Source organism: Chelmon rostratus, chromosome 2, assembly GCF_017976325.1.
Source record: "Chelmon rostratus isolate fCheRos1 chromosome 2, fCheRos1.pri, whole genome shotgun sequence".
NCBI lineage: Eukaryota > Metazoa > Chordata > Actinopteri > Chaetodontiformes > Chaetodontidae > Chelmon > Chelmon rostratus.
The window spans coordinates 23893304-23914718 of NC_055659.1; the positions used below are offsets into that span (position 1 = coordinate 23893304).

General features: G+C 45.6%; 1 protein-coding gene across 3 annotated transcripts; it reads right to left on the reverse strand.

The window, feature by feature from the left end:
* Nucleotides 1-4400: 4400 nt before the first annotated feature.
* On the reverse strand, nucleotides 4401-17868 carry gata2a (GATA binding protein 2a). Of its 3 annotated transcripts, none has more exons than XM_041948113.1 (6): nucleotides 17572-17868; nucleotides 12799-13222; nucleotides 11553-12128; nucleotides 8791-8948; nucleotides 6290-6415; nucleotides 4401-5619 (listed from the first exon to the last, which is right to left on the reverse strand). In XM_041948113.1, exons 2-6 carry the CDS (start codon nucleotides 13025-13027, stop codon nucleotides 5320-5322), a joined length of 1389 nt encoding a protein of 462 aa, XP_041804047.1. In that variant the 5' UTR covers nucleotides 13028-13222; nucleotides 17572-17868; the 3' UTR covers nucleotides 4401-5319. The 3 variants fall into 3 exon arrangements, with proteins under 3 accessions (XP_041804047.1, XP_041804063.1, XP_041804055.1); XM_041948129.1 differs by having other exon boundaries at nucleotides 8791-8936; nucleotides 17572-17867; XM_041948121.1 differs by lacking the exon at nucleotides 17572-17868 and adding an exon at nucleotides 13463-13557.
* Nucleotides 17869-21415: the final 3547 nt, after the last annotated feature.

Sequence of the window (21415 nt, forward strand, 5' to 3'; positions counted from 1 at the left end):
CTGAATGCTCCCTGTCCCAGGTGAGAGGAGACTGACCTCATTTTCAGGGTGAGTCGAGGGAGGAGTGCTCTGCATGTCCACACCCCGCTTCTGACAGCTACTGTGTTAGCAGATTACGCCCTCGACTGCCGGAGAAAAGAATGTGTGATCTGACCAGAATCGAAAAACGGTCAGATGACTGATGCTAATTCATAATGGTCTTAGTTTGAACTGCAGCGACTTCCTGTGCGGGGAGCTGAATGGTGTCAGGATTTTGTATCTGCCTCAGTGGGGTTTGTGTGCAAACAGAAGAGCCCAGACACATTAGCATGGCAGTAACATCCCTGGCAGCAGAGTGAGGATACCAAGTTAGAGAGGGGATAATCATCTGGGAGTACAACATAGCAGCCACAAAGACCTGTAACACTATGCACTAATAAACCTCTTTCACTATTACTACACTCTACCCAGAAACCTTTTTAAAACCACAAACTGTGGCAATAAGGTCTATCTCCAGCCACCGATGACTGATACGAAACACTCTCCCCTTTTCTTTCCCTCTTTCACTTCTCTACTTTCATATTGGCGAGCTATCCCATCGATGCTGGTGAAATATTCATAGCAGTCTTTCTGAATGTCGCCATTTGATTTTACATTTACATTTTTTAAAAGTTTGACTATTAAAGAGTAATAATAATATATTTTTAGCACGTGTCCCACTCAAAATATATGACGGTTGTAGGCACAAAAAATGTGCGTTCATCTCAAGTAAGCCTCAAGAAATATTGGACACTAACAGTTAGCTTTCATATGATTAGGTCTTTGTTTTAGCATCGTCTGTGAGTTTCATAAATAAAACCTGGTCAAAAATATATTAACAAAGCCAGGAGTAGACTGATTTTAGGAGTGGGTGCTCTTACTGCACACAGGTTGCTAGCCTGCAGGATGAAACCTTGCAGAGGATTACACTTAAATACTGTACAAACTTACAACCCCCCGTAATCAATCTCTTTTTACTGTCCTTTTCAAACCTCTATGGTCTTAATTGGTCCTAATAGTAGAACATAAGTATTTCCTGTTTGAACTTCTCACTTCCTGTTTTTCTTTTTTTTCGCTGCTTTGAAAAGCCTTGTCTTCAGTCAAGCCTGGTATGCAGCTGTAACAAGTACAGCAATGAAACCAGTGAAACAAAAAAAAGACGTGAGGGACCATTGGGGTCATGCGGGAGACAAAACGGACGCAAGATCAAAACACTTTTGACTTTTTCCGACTGATTTCTGACGTTCGGAGAGATCATCAGTGAGATCTGGCGTTCTGACAGGTCAGGTTGCTGTTGTTTCCTGTCAACAGAGGTCATCAGTGATTATCTGCTGTCAGCTCTGCTCCTCTCTGAGTGACAGTTATTAGTGTCAAAGCTCTGCCGATCACATCATCGCTACGTGGTATGGTTGATTAATTTTAGAAGTATTAAGAGTTGCTGGAATGTCAAATGGTTTCTATGAATAGTGATCACCAGGTGTTTTACTGAATGTACCCACCTTTTCCTGTCAGAGGGGTATTTCTATGAATTTCTCTTGATCCATGAAAAGAGGAAGTTCACGTGTGGGTCTTAATAGCACACTCACTATGATTCTGTAGCCTTTACAGTTCATTTCTTAAAGCTTCATCACAGCATAGTAAAGCGTTAGTTCTCTTTTTGCTTAAAGTCAACAAACAAGCAACTTTGCTGAGTGGCTGAACTTTATGGCAAATAATGACAAACATACATGTTCCATGTTTTTATTAACTAAATATCGTCCCATTTTGCAGCCTTAATATCCTTCCCTGGTCTGAGGAAGGAGGGAGTCTTTTTCAGTTGGGCCCAGGCAAAGGTCAACCCCCATTGCAACACACACACTAAGAGACCTGCATCTGAACTGCGCTCCACTTCCTTTCATCTTCTATGTCTCTCTCTCCCTAACTCAACTTTGTGAGGGGATGGTCGGGATACCTTTTGATTCCGCTAATTCAATTTGATGGAAAAACAAATACACTGGGGGAGTGGGAGACAAGAAAAGAGTGGGAGTAGTAGGGGGGTTGGACAGAGGGGGGGTGAAGAGATGGAGAGTTCCATGGAGCTCAGAGAGGGAATGAGCGTCGCTGGAGGTGGTGGTGGGGGGAGGTTGGTGAGGACAAACGGAAGAGCGGAGGGGAGGCAGAAAAGGAGGTAGGGAGTCGAGATGAGTTGAAACATCCAGTTCCAGGTTGAAGTCGTAAACCTCTCTGTGCTCTGATCTAGGTGGCCACCATGTTCACCCCGACGATGCGTCCGAGATCTCTCCTCTTCATCACTTCTATGGAACGCCACTTTGATAGTGAAGATAAGTAACATCCTACTTTATGGCTCTTTTCGTGTCACATAATTCATGATGTGAGTTAGGAGAGGATGTCTTGTTCGATGTAGCGGTTGGTCTAGAGAGGCTCGGTGAGTAAAAACTATACAACGCTCTCACGTTACAGAGTCTGTATATGAATTTAATAGCGGTAGCAACAGTGGCACATGCTGACTACCAAAACACTCAGCCAAGCATTCATTTCAAGAGCAAGTGTGCATGTCATGTGCCTGCTGCCTAATGTCTTTTCAGGCTGTACCTGCTTCCCACAAACACTGCCCCTGCATCAGACATGAGAAGCTTTGTCACACACCATCCTAGCGTGTGCGTACACATGCACGTTCATGTGTGCATGTGTTTGTGTGTGTGTGTGTGTGTGTGTGTGTGTGTGTGTGTGTGTGTTCAGGCAAGGGCAGCTCTGGGAGTCGCTGGCCTGGCAGACTGCTGTATTATTTTTGGGAGGGCTGCCCCTTCCCTCTGGAGGGCCTCATTGAAGAGCGCTGGCTCTCTCCATCTCCCCCTCTCAGGCTCCGGGAGTCCGGCCAAGCCAGGCCGAGCAGGCTCGCTGGCTGCAGCAGCAGCAGCACACAGCCCGCTGGAGCCGTGGCCTGTACACGGCCCAGCACCCACAGCACTGCGCTACACACAGATGGCTGGACTGCTTACTGGCAGTCGATCGTTACATTTTCACTGGCGTTCAGCAAGTGGATCAGAGGGATCCCACCCCCTCTCTGAAAACAAACACTTAGAGGCAGTGCTGCAGTCCTGTATCCATATGTGTACAGCAAGTCAGTGTTGTGGGTGCTATGATGTAGCATAAGCTGACAACACGGTGCTCCAGCTACACTGGATAACAAAACAGCACCTATATAAATCCCTGAATAAATATTATTTCCAATTTGAACTGATCAAGCCTCTGGGAAACCCCAGCAGATCAACCTCCACAGCAGTCCAGCAGATGTTAGCTGGGTGGAGGGTTCAGGGAGGGGTAGCGGTCCACTTTTAGCTTGGACCGTTTAATCGGGTGGTTTGTGCTGTGGGTGTGTGAGGGTATGTTGAACTCAGTGATGATGACCTCAAATTGGCCCTAATCGAGCAGACTCATTAGTTGCTGGCTCTGTTCAAAGTTCCTTTTCAGACCCTTTATTTTACTGTAATCGCCCAAATGGGGAGGGAGAGGCAGAATGGCCGACACAGAGAGAGAGGGAGAGAATGGAGGAGAATAAAAGACAAACAGAATAAATGTAAGAGCAGAACGAGGGAGAGCGGAGGGGAAAAAAGAAGCAAAACAAAGAGAAAGAGAAAGAAAAAGAGGGCGAGATGAGGGAGCAACAGAGTCGACGCCTGCTTCCTGGCAGCCGCAGCTGCGCGCACATCTGTGTGCGAAGGGTCTGAGCAGACCCCCACGTGTTTGCTCAGGTCGCCTGATTGCCTTTCCTTCCTCTTCTCTCTCCCACTAAAGACCCGCTGTCCTTCCTCTCACTCCAATCACCGCAGCCAAGAGAGAGGGCCACTCCGACAGACACAGCGAGCCAGAAAGGCTCCCGCTGAACTGCACTCATGACTCAGAATTTGCCACATACAAACTCCTAAAAAAAAATGTGTCTGGTAGCGGGTTTTAAAAAACAGAACTTGCATGGGTTGCTTGCTTAAATAAGGGTGTGAATTTGGGTTACTGGTTGTTTTTTCTTTTTCCAAGAGTGTCTGTGTGAGCATGTGGGTATGTGCATATGTACGATTGTGTGTGACTCCGGAGCCCTTCGCTGGAGCCTGCTGTCTGGGTACAGTGGTCCAGCCTGGGGCCTCAGCTCCACAAAGAGGCCTTCTCTTAACAACGCGCCATCGCAGATAGAGGAGGAGCCTGACCAAAGCATTACCACGCTTAAGGGATCACAGAGCTTCCCTTGATGCATCTGATATCACTTAGGATTTTAATAATCAAGCACTCTTCATTAAAAGGAGCGTTTGGTCCAGTGCTGGATGTCGTGTGTGTATGCAAGCATGATAAAGAGAGACGGACTAAACTCACGAGGCAGTGACAGATTTTTACTTTAGTATTAAACTTTATTTCCTTTACTTTTGTGAGATGGAAAAAATGATAAAAACGTACAGCTCAGGGACTTTTCATCTAAGATAGGTCAGTGTTTTTCTTTACGTAATAACCATGAAATTCAAATCATAACGGTTTCCATGTGTCTTTGAGGAAAGCTTAAAGAGTGAAAATAAATTATCGTAGCAATAATTATAACATCAAATATAACAACAATAATAGCAATTAAGCATTTATAAACACTCTATTTACTGTGTCTTTTTTCCATAAAAGTCCATTATTAAAAACAGGTGAGCATTGTGGTGGTGTACAATCCAGCATGTGACGAGAGCACTGGCTTGTGGGTGCTGTAGTCTGCATCTGACTGGTTCGTAACAGAGGTGTACGGGGTGCTGCAGCTGTGAGCCAGTCTTGGGATTTCCAGCGCTGAAGAGTTTGTCCGTCCACAGCAGTTGAGGACGACAGCCTGGGGATGGACGGGGTGCAGGTATCTCAGTATATAATGAGATGGCTGTGAGGTGAAAACAGCGGTGCTTTTTAAGACCTCTCGTGAGTCTCCTGTTACAGGGTCAAGGAGAGGTGGGTACCAAAGTGACTTAGTAAAAATAAGCAAAAAGAATGACAAGCGTCTCCGTTCACTCCTTTCCTGCAAGCCTCGGTCACCCAGGGACTAACAAACCCCTCGTCACATTAGCTTTTCACAGAGTTCACTAAAGTCCTGCTCTGCAGCGTCCCATCAGTGAGGTCAGGCATGACGCGACCTTCAGTCATTAAGTCCAACCGAAAGTCTCTTCCTTCCAACCACTGTACATGACACAACAGGTCTGCTCAGCTTTCGACACAATGTGGAGGGCCATTTAGTGTTAATGGCGATGTTGTGGCTCCTACAGGCGGAGGAGGTCTGGGTCTGGAGGGGCCTCAGTGAGGCTCAGCCCAGACCGGCGAGCGATTGGAGTGGTGGGGGTGGCCGAATGAAGGGTGAATGGGCGTGGGAGTAGGCAGCATGTGTCCGGAGTGGCTGAAGGGGGGCAGGTGACCCATGTGGGCCATGTGGCTGGTGAGGCTGGGTGCACCGCCAAAGGGAGAGGCCTTGTCCTGCATGCACTTGGAGAGCTCGTCGAAGCCGTCCCCTGCTCGCTTGTTCCTCTTGGACTTGCTGGACATCTTGCGGTTGCGTGTCTGGATGCCTTCTTTCTTCATGGTCAGGGGTCTGTTGACCTGTGGAGAGCCGCACATTAGCTCAAGGCAGGCCAGACAAAAGCATCACAGACGGGGTACATTCTAGTGGTTCAGGTCAATTCTGCTTTTAGATCCCGCTCATAATTTAAAATGTCACAGGAACATGTCACTTATTGCATTACCAATTAGGTGTTACACGCATGTCTTTCACGGCAGCCCCATATTTTGAGTTACACCAGTGTGAAACAAATGCTATAAATAACGAGCAGCTGTTTTGCATATATGGCTCTATTATAAGGCGAGTCAGGGGCGTTTTTGAGCTTTTGTCTGATTTAAAACCAAACAGAACCGTCCTGGTCAGTATGAATACATGGGGATGAGGGCTGGCTGGGGCTGAAAGGAGCAGCCTCAGACAAATCCTCATCAGTGTAACCGACGCCGTTACACTGAATGACAGTCCCACCCTGCAGCCTCTCCGGGGAGTAACGCCCCCCATTGAAACAACGATGGATTAATAAAAAAAAGACGACCGGTGGGTTCTGCTCGACAGGGTGAGCAGGCTTTGCCTCCACACTCTCACAGTTTCTCTGCTCCTAAATCGATAGGAGCTGTCCGCCCACTTGACCAGTTAACGACCAGCCGCCCCCCTCCCTCAAAAAAAGCCCGCACTTGAGTTCGGAGTGTTTCTTTTTTTTTTCAGGCTACTTACATTGTGCAGTTTAAAGTAAAGGCCGCAGGCGTTACACACCGGGTCTCCGTTCCCGTTGCGCCTCCACAGGGTGGTGGTGGTGGTCTGGCAGTTTGCACAGCAGGTGCCTGCGCGTCTCGCGGCGGACTGGAGGAAGCAGAGAAAACACATCATGAATAATGAGCCATTCACATGTTGGAGAGGTCAGCGCGGACGCCGAGCTGCGCGGAGACAGCTCACTGTCACTACAGGTGTCATTTCACAGCTGTGTGCTGAAAGTTTGTGATTTCTGCATCGACACGAAGCCAGTAAGAGATCTCAAAGAGGACGGCGGCGGCGGCGGCGGCACGTGGATTTCCGTGTGCTTTCCTCTCTGACCGCAGAACCATGTGCAGAAAAGCATCAAAAGGAGCGACGCTCAGACTGGAAAAATTACTTAACTCCTCTATTAAATCAATTGCATGTAAGCAGACCGCGACAACCATGATCACATTTTCTAATTTGCGCAGAAAGATACGGGGACGTTTTTCTGGAGAATGCCTGATTCTGTACACGCCTTCCGGTTAATTAGCATTTTATCATATTTAATGAATTAAAAATAAATATACTGGTATTAACAGGTCATATTGCAGGCCTTCTGTAAACCCTTTATTTATCCTGATCCAGGGGAACTGGCCTACAAAGTCATGTAAGACCTGGTGTCCCGCCTGGCAACGTGCTCCTGCGTCCATTGCGGATCAATTCTTCACACATAATAAGAAACATTAGCTTAACATGCAAGAACCCTCCGGCTCTTTGCTTTGCAGCAACATCCAGGTTTTCCTTTTAATTAATTTCAGGTGGACTCGTCGCTGTTGACCTGGAGAGCAACAATAAGCTACTCATTCATTTATATGCGCAATAAAACACGGAGCCCGTCTTTTAGAAGAGAGCAGCCGCTGCTGCGTTCAGGCTGCAGGCTGCCACCGGCCACCGAGAACGACAAACAAGAGAACATAAATCCATTTATTTTCCAATCCCCGCCCCTCACGGGCTGTCTCTTCACACATAGCGGCTCCTCCAGTGTTGTGATAATCTCTTTACAGTATATGTCAGTCTGGCCACAGAGAATGCAGCGCGCTGGTTGAAGGCGGAAACAGCCGGGAGCCTGACTTCCTTATCTGGGCCGGGCAGATATCCGGATAGGAAACAACTGGATGCCCCTTTGAACACAACTCTGAAAAACACTTGAGCTGAAAATGCAAAAAGCTGCAGCCACACGGGCCGACAAAGTGGAAAAAGTAATGCGACTTTTCACGAGGAGGAACGACGTGGAGGTGGTCAAGGAACAGCACGGAAAAATGTCCAAAATATGGCATAATCATAATGGGCTTTGGTGGGGCGTTTTTTTTTTTTTTTTTTTTTTTTTTAAAGCCCATCCATAATATCTTTACCGATCGTCTGATAGCGGACAATTTATTTGCACGTCAAATTACCAGCTAATGTTAATGAAGACCATTAGACCCAGGCTACAGCCCCCGCAATCATAATTAGCCTTGGTAAATGAGATAGAACAGACCCCTTTTTATTAAAGTGAAAAGGTTATACCAGCACGAAACTCCAGAAAAAAAAAACGAAAAAAAAAAAAACGAACTAATTTAATTGTTGGAGTCAAAGCCAGTAATTAATTCGTAATAATTTAGCCAGGTATTATAGTTATTATTATTATTTGTAACTGTGTTGATGTTTGTTTCTGTCACTAATATTTTAAGTTATAAGTGGCTTGTGTTTATAATGCTTATCTTTATTTCTAGTAACCAATTAACCATTGACGGAGAAAACAGTTTTAATTTGGGCAAATGTATGTATTTGTTGCCATGTCTGAGTTTGTAGACAACAGTGCCTGGATTTGTTTGTTTGTTGACAAATTGAGCACTTGCGTGCAAAATTAAAATAAAGCGGTTATTTCTGCAGAACAAGGAGATCCTGTAAAATACCAAACCTCAGGAACATGATAAAAGGCTATAATAACATGCAAATAATTTATGTGCTCTTGTTTGAGAATACTTGCAAGATAGATAGATAGATAGATAGATAGATAGATAGATAGATAATTAAAATACATGGATTGTATGAATTTGAATGAATAAATGATGACAGAGAAATGTGTCCAGCTTCAGAGGGGTTAATGTCAGAAGTGGCTGTGCCGCTCTGGAGCAGTGGTACATCCCTGACAGGAGTGTAATATGTCCACGCTGCTTTTCATTTACTCAAGCATGGTGTTAACTAAAGCAGCATGGGCATTGGTATCAGTAACAGTATCAGAAGTACCAGCAATAATGATAGCAGGAACAATGGCAATAGTAGCAGTATTGTAACAGGCCATGAAGGCGGATCATCGGGGGGTGAGGGGGACAAACAATTCCAGGAAGATCATAGGGAAAATATAACTTTCCTGGAATTGTGCTGCAGGCATCTGCTTTGTGCTCATATTTGGGTGCCTTCTCTCGGAGTGAAGCGATGGAGTAAGAAGTGGGACTCACCAGTCTACGTTTGGGCTTGATAAGTGGTCGGTTCTGGCCGTTCATCTTGTGGTACAGTCCACAGGCGTTGCACAGGTAGTGGCCGGTACCATCCCGTCGCCACAGAGGGGTGGAGGTGGCACCACAGTTTACACACTCACGGCCCTCTGCATATAGTTCAAGAGGAGGAGACGAAAAGAAAATTTATATAATTAAAAAATTCACCTTCTGTCAGATCACATAGCAGCTGTCCGGCCCAATCGGGCGACTGTACAGTGCCAGACGACCCTATGTGGCAGTGTAATATGAAGTGAAAATCTGTCTCATATCAGAGGGCAGGTGTAGCAAGTGAGCACGGCTGTCATGGACACAGACACCTCTATGTAAACTGATCCAGAGTGGGGAGGTTAGAGACAGCCAGAACATGTCCAGAGGTGTCCAACAAGAAGAATGAGACACACCATCAAATTAGGTCTACATTATTCATGAACTCAGTGGGCACCCATCAGAGGAAACATAAGTGTGTGGTGGTGGTATTAAATGTGCCGAACAGTGTTGCAGTCTTTGATGGAAAGCTTGCATGCCAGTTGGCCGCAATTAATAATATAGAAATGGCGTTCAGTCTAACGTTGTTTTCATGAAGTTTGTATTACCCTTAAAATGCTGAAATAGTCTTCCTGTGCATGCTTGTGCTCTTCTACACAAAAACCTGCTTTTTTACTTATTCCCACACGCTCTCCTCGCCCATTCAGGTTTGACTGACTTCAAACAGCCTGTTGCTAAACCGACCGCTTCATTTAATTCAAGTATCCTTCTCTCCCTAGAGCATCATCTCATTATTCCTGTTATAATGCCAGTGACACCCACAGTCCCACCCTCACTCCACAATGGAATCTGACCTGAGCAAAAAGCTATGTTCCTTTTGAAATGCATCGTGCCGCTTTTTTGTACCTCCCTTCTCTTCCTCTTAAGTGTTTCGCAATCCAGCGACCACATTAAAGCGGCTTCATTAACATTTGCTGCAATGACTGATGTATTGCGTCTTATGCAATGTGTAGTGTTGAAATGAGGGGAGAAAATGGGAAGCTTTGTGTGATAGGCAGGTTAGAGAGGAGGAGTAGTTCTGGTTTGGGGCTCGTTCAGCAGGAAGCCACACGACTGTAAGGTATAGGTGCTGACAGCTGAAATGTCATTGTGGCATTTTGTACAACAATCAATCACCATTACTGGCACTGGACACCGACTTTGATAGATAAGAGCCTTTTTAATGTCGTAGCTGATATGTTTGTGTTACTGATTCGGGCACAGTCTGGTCAGCTTCTTTTAAATGTCACAGTATAACATTTCTCTGCCACAACAGCTCACATTCACTCAGATTATCAGCCACTGAGCATTCCCCGGGTGTATTAGAAAGCACAGGGACAGTGGATGACAGTGGTGATAATTACACGACTACATTTGGAGCAAACTTGTTCACAGTCTGTGGTGTCGTTCGTTGTCTCTTTTTTTCTTCGTTAATTCAAAGCACAACAGCTGGAACAATGTAGGGAAATTACAGAGCCATTACCAGACTGAGTTGTTTTTCAAATGTCTGCACATTAATGTCAGGCATAAAGCCTAAATATTACTCCTGACACATGCAGTCTATTGAATCAGGTGCTTATCCAGACAGTCAGATAATAGACTGTGTTTTATTAAAAACAATTTGACTGGCTTTGAGAATTTTGAGTGAAACCAAGTATGCATGCTTTTAATCAGGATTACTCTGCACTGGTCTCCAAGCGTTGAGACGGTGCATGCAGCAGCAGCGTTATTAAATACACTTTCATCTCTGCAAAGAAGCAGATCTGCTGTGTGCCTCAACTTCATGTCAGCGCACTGGGCCAAGGCCATGCTTAAAAACACAAACAGCAGGGCTCTGTCGCCTGCGCTTTGTTAGTGCTGGGGAGAGCTGTGGGCGGGGTGGAGGTCGTGATTTGTTCACTTGGAGGTATACAGGATATGGCAGGAGCCAGGCCGTCGTGACTCCTTCATTTTTTGAGTGCAATAAACGGCCACGTTTAAAAGAAAACAAGCAATGGCACGAAGATGAGCCATTTGGCTGTCTGATTATAGACCTATAGTACCCAACTGAATGTTTAATATGTGGTCAAACTATAATTGCGTTTATTTTTCGGCAAACCAACAACAAAAAAGGACATAGTTGATAGTTGTAATTAGGCCTGACCCCACTTTCTTTAAGTTTCATTTAATCGTGCGCACAATGCCCCCATCGGACATTTAGTAAATAGTTAACCCCGATTAGTCTGATGAGCTTCATCTGAGGTTGACTCCTCTCTAACGTGAAGTGCAGGGAGCTTACAAGAGGCGAGGAGTGCGATGGGACTCAGATAAGAGCTGTCAGGGCAGGTTTGCAGTGTCCGATATGCAAGCATCACCCGTTTTGTGCGTGTTTGTGCGTGATCCCAGCAGAGCAACAAGTCGCGCTTATGAAAGCACAGGCCAGCATTGAAACAGAGCTGACGATTCAAATTATATTAAAAAATTAAAGCAACACTTGCGCAAATTCCCGCATGACCACACTCTGTAAACGATATGCCCGGCAATAGCAGGCTATGATAATATTAATAGATGGTGGTAACAAATGAAATATTTATCTACCGGTGAGGGATTGGATAAACTGCACCGCTTTACCGCTCATCGGAATAAACCATAACCATTTCATTTGGCCTTATCAGTGCGATCTGCCATCTGATGTAAACTCAAAAACACGTGAGACTCACCTGAGCTCGACCTGGCTTTGCTTTTGCATTTGGGCGTGAAGCTCGAGGAGGAGCCGCCGAGGAGGCTGCCGGGGTGGAAGAGACTGCCGCCGTACTCGTGGGGTGGCAGAGAGTAGGCCGGGTAGGTCGGGATGGGGTGATGCGTGGTGGCCGCGGCCTGGCTGTTCATGGAGGCCAGGCCGCTGCGGAGCGGACTGCAGCTCTCCATTTTCATCCCGTCCGTCAGCGGCACTTGGTACTTGATCGACTCCTTCTCGTCCATCCTGGTCGAGGTGGACGTCGGAGAGGTAGGGCCGGGGTCCGGGGACACGTCTTTCGGAGGGGTGGGGGGAAAACTGTAGAGGTGCGGGCTAGAGTGGGACGCCGGAGTGAGCGACGACACCGGAGCCGTGCCGGTGCTGCTGCTGCAGGGGTAGCCGGAGCCGGTGGTGTGCAGGCCGGGTTTGCTGAAGTGGCTGACCGCCCATGCGTTATGGTGGTGGGCAGCGGACAGAGCTGCTTTCCCGGGGTCCAGCCAGGGAATACCGGGGCTGTGGATGAGGTGTGGTCGGCAAACCTGGTTCCCAGTGAGACGAGCTGAAATCCAAAACGATCTATTTAATATAATGCTTTCTTTGAACTTTTTGTTACACACCAAAGAAGATCTTCTTACCTGTTAAATACTCAGAATTAGTGGAGTTCGACATTTAGTTCCAGACAGGCGAGTTACTATTATTACCTTAATTTAAATAATAGATTTTTTTCTCATAACCGGTCAATTATCCAAAATGATTTCCCATCAAAGATAAAGCCTGTGAAGGCCTGCACAAAACATACAAAAAAGTCGCTTCTCCTCGGTATCTTTTCATCGACTGCAGCTCTCGGACTAAAGATTGTTATTAGTAAATTTGCGGTTTTTATTTTATATCCGGGAAGTGCCTCTCTCTCTCTCTCTCCCTCCAGAAACCCCTGCCCCAACAGAGAGGGGTTAAATGACATACTTCCCTTTCCTCTCGCTGTCATTTGCTAGAAATGTTGCTGAATTGTCCCAGAAAAGTCCAAGATAATGCCTGCTGCGCTCTGCACAAAGTTGCTTCTATTTTCTTTACTTAATTACACACATACACACACATAAGGCATACTCTGGTTGGTTATTGATTGCTTATATAAAAACACAAATAAGGTCGTAATAAAATGCATTTTTTTTTCAACCCTGTTCCTCATTTGTCACCGCACTTCTCAGACTGTACACTTGCGCGCATCTTACCGTGTGCTTGGCTGTATGTGACCCTTGCCCGGGAGTTGGTGTAGTAGGGGTTTCCTTGAGAGTCCAAGTGGTTCAGAAACATGTCAACTTCGTCCTGGGGCAGCAAAGGCGCCATGGGCTCCATGTAGTTGTGGCTCAGACTGTGGTGATGAGAGTCCGGGTGCTGGCCGTTCAGCACTGCGTGATGGTGCGCCATCCACCGAGACTGATCGGCCGCTGCGACCTCCATGGTTGAGCCCGTCGTCTCCGTGAACGCGTCTCTGCGTGTTGGGCTACTTTTAGGCTATGTTTACCTCCAAGGTAAAGGGAGTTAAATCCTCCTTACAGTATAGCTCCTGAGCTGTGAAAGTCTCGGCTGTGTTTATTTGCTTCAGAAATAGAATCCTTTAAAGAAGCCGGTCTCCTTCTCTCTCCTCAGTTATACCTGCAATGAGACGAAAACACAATGTTAATTCATATACCGTGGCCGCCCCACCTCTCCCTCCACGCAAAGAAGAGGCACCCTGTACATTTTGTATCTAATCAAAGCAGCTGACATGAGAGACAAGCTATGGTCCTACAGATTAAAGGCCGAAAACAAAGTCATGCACAGCTGCTTCGGTATCGAAGCAATGCGTCCCGTCTCCGCGTGAAAGAAAAAAATGCAAACGTCCCCTCTGGATACCTGTTGCAGTTTCGATCAGCTGACGGCAGACACAGCTCGGATGTGTAAACCTCCTGATCCATGCAGTGCTCAGGCTCATTAATGAGATGTGGCGCAGACTGATGCTGCTGGCGCCAGTAAATTCCCATATCAAGCCACGTGGGGCGGGGCCTCGGTCTGAGCCAATCACAGTCAGCCCTGCCACAATTGGCTCGCTGCATCCCTGCTCTCCTTCTTTCAATTTCCATTTCCCTGCACCGAAAAACTAAAAGACTTATCAATCAGCAGTGTAATTTCTCGGGGGTCTTTCTCTCGCATAAAGCTCACACTGAATGAGCAATCGGCCCTCGATAATCTGCTTTTTTAGCGGCAGTTTAAGCCTAAAGACAGACATCTAACATGAAGGGGAATTCACTCTGCACAATACATGGCTTACTATTATAATGATTTGGAAAGAGAACTGCATTGTAAGTCGCCTTAACCTTTATGAACCCATCTGCAAAATATTTCAAGAAAATGATTTATGTGAGACAGACTTCAGAATGATGCTAAAATGTCGCACCCGCTTGCAAAATGTTTTTCTTGAACTGTTAAAGCTGCTGCTGGAGTTTTACATCACCAACAATAATTGTGTTGTTTTTCGCATACTGCTGTTATGTAAATAAACAGCGTTTTCAGCACCTATAAAACCAACAGAGGAGGAGTCGATTTATGACCCCGAAATTGGCCCCATTGTTGGGAGCGCCTAATTGTCTTTAATTAGTAGCGGGACATTCTTCTTGTGAAAACAGTGGTTTTGTCTCGGGGACAGAGCAATCAAACACGGTTTGCATGCTAATGGCGCCTCTTTCTCACGTGGTGGCACCAGGGATGGGCGCAAGGCCTCACCTGTGAAAACCAGTTGGTGATCATCAAAGTGTCTCTCAACGCCTCGTTCAAATCTCAATACAAATCAAAACCCAAACAAAGGCGTGTTGATCTGTTATTATTATTACTGTTAGGGATATTATGATTTGGTGCCTTGAAGGATATAAGTACATTTCTGCCCGCGTGGTTGAAGAAAAAGGCTATTAGATAGCGAACGCAATTTCTTATTCTATTTTGTTCACTTGCAGAATTAGCAGCAGTGCGTGCGTAAAATGATTAGTCCGTGCGCAACAATCCATGTCTATGCCCGTACAGATATAGGCCTACGTGCATCGTCAGTGTGTGTGTGCGTGTGTGTGTGTGTGTGTGTGTGTGTGATTGACAGGGAATAATTGGAGGGTCGCTCGGAGCTCCAGACTGGCCGCCACGCTGACGCCTGGACCTGACGTCACAGAATCACGGGGGGAGCGGGGCAGTTTAAGGGGTGTGTCACGCAAAGCTTCTCATACCTGAATAAATTCCCTCAGGTAGAAGATCCCTCAGAACTCTGATGACCAGGTATCCACAATGCAGGTCATTAGGGCAACAATCATACTCTGTTCTGGTGTTATACCTACTGTGTAAGTGTGTGTGTGTGTGTGTGGGTGTGTGTGTGTGTGTGTGTGTGTGTATGTGTGTGTGTGTGTGTGTGTGTGTGTGTGTCAGTCATCAGTCATTAAATCACTGGCACATTGCCAGGGGCAGTGAGTTGATGAGCTCAGCCCTTTGAGCTTGTCAACTCCTAAAATCAACAAATTAGTGCATGTGGGCCAGCAGAGGACCAGCCACCTGAATAACTGACATTCCAGCGAAAAGAAGCACCACAGTTTGGCAGGTGGAGTGAGGTCTTACCTTAATATGGCCATCCATGCACTTTTATAAATATTGTGGAACAACCATCAACAATTCACCATTTGTATGTCCAATAAAAAGAAGCTATTTCATGCTGCAGAATAAATGCAGTGCTTGAAACGTAAAGCAACAACGACTCCCTCTGTTCGAGCATGAATGGATGACCAGTGATGCTCTTGTTCTATAGCTGAGTAGTAAAAGGTCTTTTTTTTGTTTTTGTCTGCGCAGTGTATATAGCCTGCAGTGGTCAGCCTGTGTTTCTGTGCGGCATTCGGTCTGTGCTAACCACTGGGCCTTGGAGAGTGGGTCAGGCCCGGGCTAGCTGCTGCAGCATGCCCATTGTTGTTTGCATGTTTGCCAAATGGATTACTCAGCAGGATTTAGCCCTCTGTAATTTATACCTTCATTAATCCCATTTGTATCTGTGCTGGAACAAAAGATGGGAGAGGGTGACGGAGGGTTAGTGGAGAGGGTGGGTGCTTTTGCTTTCCCTCTGTCTTTCTCAAGGACACAGCAGTATTGTTTCACCCAGGGATGACTGGAGAACACCACCCCTCTCACAACACCTCCTGTGCTGGGTGAGAACTGTGTGCAACAACTGTATCGCCGTGGAGCCACAGTGGCTAATGAACAACAAGATTATCATTCCGATCCATGCTGTTATTAAATGGGATTGGCTTTATCTACCTGTTTGTTCCCATTGGGCACGGTCATCCATCATTATCCAGAGTGGAGGTGTGTGACTGTGCAAATGTGTGTGTGTCTGTAGGTGTGTGTGTGTGTGTGTACTGGGGGCTGAAGAGCCACGGTGGGGCTTGTGAAGATAAGCAGAGCCAGAGAGAAGAGAATGACACAAACCAGCTGAAGCATTATTGTCCCCTTTACTCACGGCTAATTAGATCGAGCCAGGGCACTGGGGGGCTTTATAGACACAAGCACCAAGACACAAGACCATATAACTGCCGGGAGAGGGGCCTGGACGCTGCTGTGAGAGCAGCACTCACTCCCATTTATGCAGTTTGACTTCAGAATAATAACATTTCAGAATAGGGCTGGACAAAACACTCAAACTGCACACTTAAAAAAAAAGGATTATGGAGCAGATGATGACTCTTAGGCTTATGGTCAAAACCTCATTCGCTGTAGATACAGAACCATTTTGGAAAAGTTCTGTCTAGAACGAAGCTGTGACGGTTCTACATAAACACTGCTTGATAAAAAAGTGTCAGAGATGCAGCTCCTCAACAGCAGCGTTAAAATCCATTCATTCAGTCACTCGTTCATTAAAAATAACTTCAGGTTTCTTTCTTGCTCTGGTTCCCCGAACCTACAAATACAGCTCACACACACTCTATTCTCAGTAAGGCAGAGCTTCACACAGCCACTCCATGTCATGTGAATCACGCACAAACAGACCATCCTGCACACAGCAGCACAGGTAAGAGAGAGGCTGGTGTAAAAGGTGTGTTCGCCCCCCCAACCAAGCTGCTGCATGCCTGTGGAGACCCCAGCCCGCCCCTGTCTCTTCTTCTATTGATGTGATGTGACTGCTCTTTCTGCTGATTTTTCATTTTATGTTATTATGCATTTTAAAGCGTGACAATTGCATACTTGTGTCGTCACTAATATCATGCTGATGATACACTAATCCACTTCATGATCGAGGCTTTTTTATTTTCCTTCCCAGGAATGGAACACCTTGCCCACGGCAGCATGAAGTGGGCTACATTCAAATTCAAATTGATTATTGACAGTGTTTACGTGACCGCGTGAATTCTTCGAAATCTTAGAAAACACGTGCACGTCTGCTGGGCGCAGTGTTATCATTGCTGGGTGCCTTGATCGTTAATTTTGGACTAATTTTTATTTTTCGCTCAATTAAAAAAATAATAGCCAAGGTTAGCCTGGTCTCTAAGAAGAAAAAAAAAAGCAGAGTGAATATACTAGTGAATATAAGAAAAGTAGCTAATACTGCATCTTTATAATGCATATATAATATGCGTATTTATAAAGACGTTTCAATGAATATTGTGCCGCCTTTCAAGTGTTGTCGAGGTGTGCACGGTTCATATCGAATAGCCGTGACAAACTAATGCTGAATGTGCAGCTGCAATTGTGAAGAACGCCTAAAACCAGCAAATATCATTCCCAACAGTCATGAAACATAAAGCTCACGAATATTCGCAAAAAAGTAGCTTTATTTTTTGCTACATTAATATAAATGACGACTGATGAGCTCCTTTTTCAAACCAAGTGTTATAGCCAAGGATGTAGACTTGGATACGCATTATTTTAATTTTTACACGGCCAAAACGTTTCACAGAGAGGATTTTAAAATGGCAGATAGCTTCAAAAAATAATAATTCATTTACCTGCTGCAGCTTTATGTGGGAGAGTGGCTGTGCTCTCCGAGTCAGACCAGAGAAAGTGGGTCCATCGGATCCGCCGCACCGCTCCGGCGCCTCTCTCCAAAATAACGGCGCAAAACGAACGACCGAGGGGGGGAAAGGTGTCCGGGCCAGCCCTGCTTTTCAAAGATGCCGTCCAGACAACACGGAACAACCGCTGCTCTCTGTCTCACCGCCCGGGAGAGATCAGAAAGTGTGTGTCCGCGTGTGTGCGTGTGTGTCTGTGCGCGCGCGCTCAGTGTCTCCTTCCTCTCTCGCTCTCTGAATATGAGCAAAAACTTCAGCCACCGTATGAGAGGCTGCAGCAGCTCAGCAACGTAATGGCACGTCAGCCAGCAGCCCGTCTTCCGGGTCCCGGTTAAATGGACAGAAACTGGAAGCAGTAGCCGTTCCTAACAGGTGATCAGTGGCGTGGCCCCTATGGAGGGTCCGGTCATTTTAGGACCCTTCTGACAGAGTTTTGCTGTGGGTTAGAAGTGGATGCAGAATTGTGTGGGCCTGCAAGTTAAAGGTGGTGACATCTGGACATTTTTAGCAAATACCTTTTACGTCTTTATAGAAATACGTGGGCAGTGATAAAATAGCAAAGCAACTAAATAATTGCATTTGGTTGAGGACTCCTGGGGTCTTTGAAGAGCCAGTGGGTGTCCCTGGTCCCCACTTGTCCCATTTGAAAAATAATGTATGCACAATAATTGTTTGCAGTTGGGATGTCGGGCTAAGTTATAAACGGCCAACTTTCGCAGCTTGTAGGCAACAGAAAACAAACTGAGGGTGTCAGTCAGTAAACAGAGCAAACCGAGGCTGCAGCTTGTTTACTTGTGACTCTTGTGTTTTTTTCCTCACTTTTGTTTTCCACTAATATTGTGTGTAAGACTGACAGCCTCGGTCCTAATTGACTTAAGGAGATTTCACTTCATGACTCCCCGCGCTCCTCCCCCGCCCCCTGTGTTAAATGTGTTAGAGAAGAAAAATACGGTCCCCTCCCTCCTTTTTTGTGCTTTATATCCCACACAATAACTAGAACTTTGTAAAACATGCAAAGCCCCTAAAATCTCCTGCACGCGACCTGGGCTCGTGCGCGGCGCCGGAGCCAGGCAGGTGCAAGGGGCGCGAGGACCTCTGCAACTCGGGGCTCGTGCTCCCCAGAGTGCACACGCACACACAAAAGAAGAGAAAGAAAGAAAGAAAGAAAAACGAAATGTGAAGTCGCAGTCTGACTGAATTAATAACATTTGTTTTTAGTGTTTAAAATCACCAGAGCAAAGACGTGAGAGCTCAAAATATCCACAATGGACGTCCACGGAAATACAACTTTGTTCAGTTTGAATAACGAATAGCCTTTGAGTGCTTTACTTCTTCTCAAGATGTTTGGACTCATGAAACCTGCAAGTAGAATGAACCATCTCTCCTTTGAAAGTTTGTCCTGCACACTTATTGTCTGGTTTGTGAAAAACAGCATTATTAGTCTCGCTAGATTATTTGGTCTATTTATATGAGGTTCATTTTCTAGTTGCAACATGTAGGCTAGTATATACTAACTCTTAAAATAATTAGGCTATGCAAACACAATACATTTCAGTCAGCATTTATGACTTTAAAAATGAGTTGTTCCTAAGAATATAATTATTATTAATGACAGTGGGGTCTGTGTGATCCGTCGTCCGACCCGAGAGCTGTCAATCAGGTTGAAAGCAGATGGTCCAGTAAATAAATAAAAAGTACTCGGCACTGCCAGGACCAATTTTATTATTATTATTATTATTATTATTATTATTATTATTATTATTATTATTATTATTATTATTATTATCACATATACAGATTATCTCTATCAATAAATCAAATTCACAACATTATAGGCGAATTTTAGATTTGTTTGTACTTCAACTGTTTTGTTAGTCAATTTTCTCCACATTCTGCACGAGACTCCGTGTGTGTTTGCGTGCATGTGTGCGTGCGTGCGTGCACACATGCGCGGTTTTCGTAAGGGACGATATTATATGCACACTGCATTAGATGCCAGGGCCCTTCTCCTTCTGATTATTACCAGGGGTAATATTTCATCGGCACCACGCAATCTTTGTTCTCTGTGAAGATAATAAATGGCCTAATCGTTATCAGCAAACTGCTGGGGGTGTCAGCACCGACCGAGGCTGGAAGCGGGGTCCAAAGTGCTGCTGAATAAATTGGTGTTCCTTATCTCTCACTCCCAGATTATCGCCGCCTTTTCAAACTTGCACAACAAATACATTCAATGCATCTAATGCATCATTTAGGGAGGGAGGGGGGATCCCGCAGGTTGATAGAGACAGATAGGCGCAGGGAATGAGAAATATTTACACGTTTTACGCGCTGCAGCGCTCCTGCCAATATGGGCTCTGTTTGGCAATAGAGGGAGTTTATTGGGCAGACTATTGGTGCACACGCTTTACATATCAATACAAGCAATATTAAACATAGGCCACATCACTGAGATGATTAGTCCCATTACTGTTCCAGGGTGTAGCTCTTCTTTTTGGCTATATTTACACCACCGTTTGGAAAATTACATATGTTGCGTGATCATTTTGAACTTTTACAAAACACTGCCACACATTTAAAACCTTTGAAAACATACAGCAGATGAAGATGTACATTTTGGAGTAGCCTCGGATTTTTATATTTTTAGGCTATCTCTCGCCTGGATAACAGCATAAAACACAGATAACGCGATAAGCTCAGTTTCCAGCTATAATTGTGCTTGTGAGAATGATTCCCTCCTAATAAACACATCTAAACATGATAAGCATTATCTTCAGTTTCACAACAGGCTAAGCCGCTTAACACGCCCTGCAAGTTTTCTCTGATTTGCTTTTGTCTGGTCAGTAGGCCTACTTCTCTCCAGAGCAAACGGGCCTCACATTAGGCCCGTGCTATCATTTAGCTAAATAGATTGCTGTGGCAACTGCTTAACAGTCTGTTTGCTTTAATTTAGGACATAGAAGACCCACAATTTTTAATTGATGTCCGGCGAGAGCGGTTTAATTGATCGAATAACGAGCCGAGCATGGCCCCCCTCATTCACTTGCATGACTGACCTTTTTCTTAATGTCTTTAAAATTGAATCTGTAATTTCAACATGCTGAAAAAAAATAATGCTGCAGGCCAAAAGTGAGAGAAAAAATGGTTGTATGTCCATAATGCAGTATTTATGAGTGACACTTGTGACAAAAAAAGAGAACATTTTCCAATACACACAAACGGACACACACACACTCCCCTTTTAATACCGTGGCATCTCCACCGGCCCCGGTGCTCTGATGGTCTCCTAGACAACCGAGATAACGGTGCAGCAGTTTTCCATATCGGTCCCGGAGTCTATTATAGCTCGGGATTAGCTCTCTTTCCGAAAAGGTCATACACAAAGTCACCAAACCTGCTTTTATCCAGCCCATGTGGCCCCCGCGTCAAGGCGCACTGATGAACATGCATGCGCAATTTCATTTGATGCCATTATACTAATGGCACTGCGCATTTTCCTTGCGCTAAGAAAAACTAGTAATATAAATGAGAGCGTTCTGAGGAGATGGAAGAGCCCGGCGTCCTCTGCACAGAGGCTTCACACTGCAGGAGAGACGCAGTCAAGTCACGCAGGAGGAAATGTGCTGTTGTATAGCGACCCCTGGCGAGGAGAGGACGCAGTAGCACCACAAGAGCAGTCCGTCCTCTGTGTGCATGCTACATACATTTGCATGGATGCCTCTGAGGGATTGAGCTAGTAAGAAATTGTAATAATCAAGCAGGCCAGAGAGGGAGGGAGACTGCT

Coding starts and splice junctions, on each gene's coding strand:
- gata2a (XM_041948113.1), bottom strand. CDS start 13,027: ATGGAGGTCGCAGCGGCCGATCAGTCTCGGTGGATGGCGCACCATCAC. Junction 6,416..8,790: donor TCAAGCCCAAACGTAGACTG/GTGAGTCCCACT, acceptor TGCTTCCTCCAG/TCCGCCGCGAGACGCGCAGG. Junction 5,620..6,289: donor TTTACTTTAAACTGCACAAT/GTAAGTAGCCTG, acceptor GGCTCTCCACAG/GTCAACAGACCCCTGACCAT.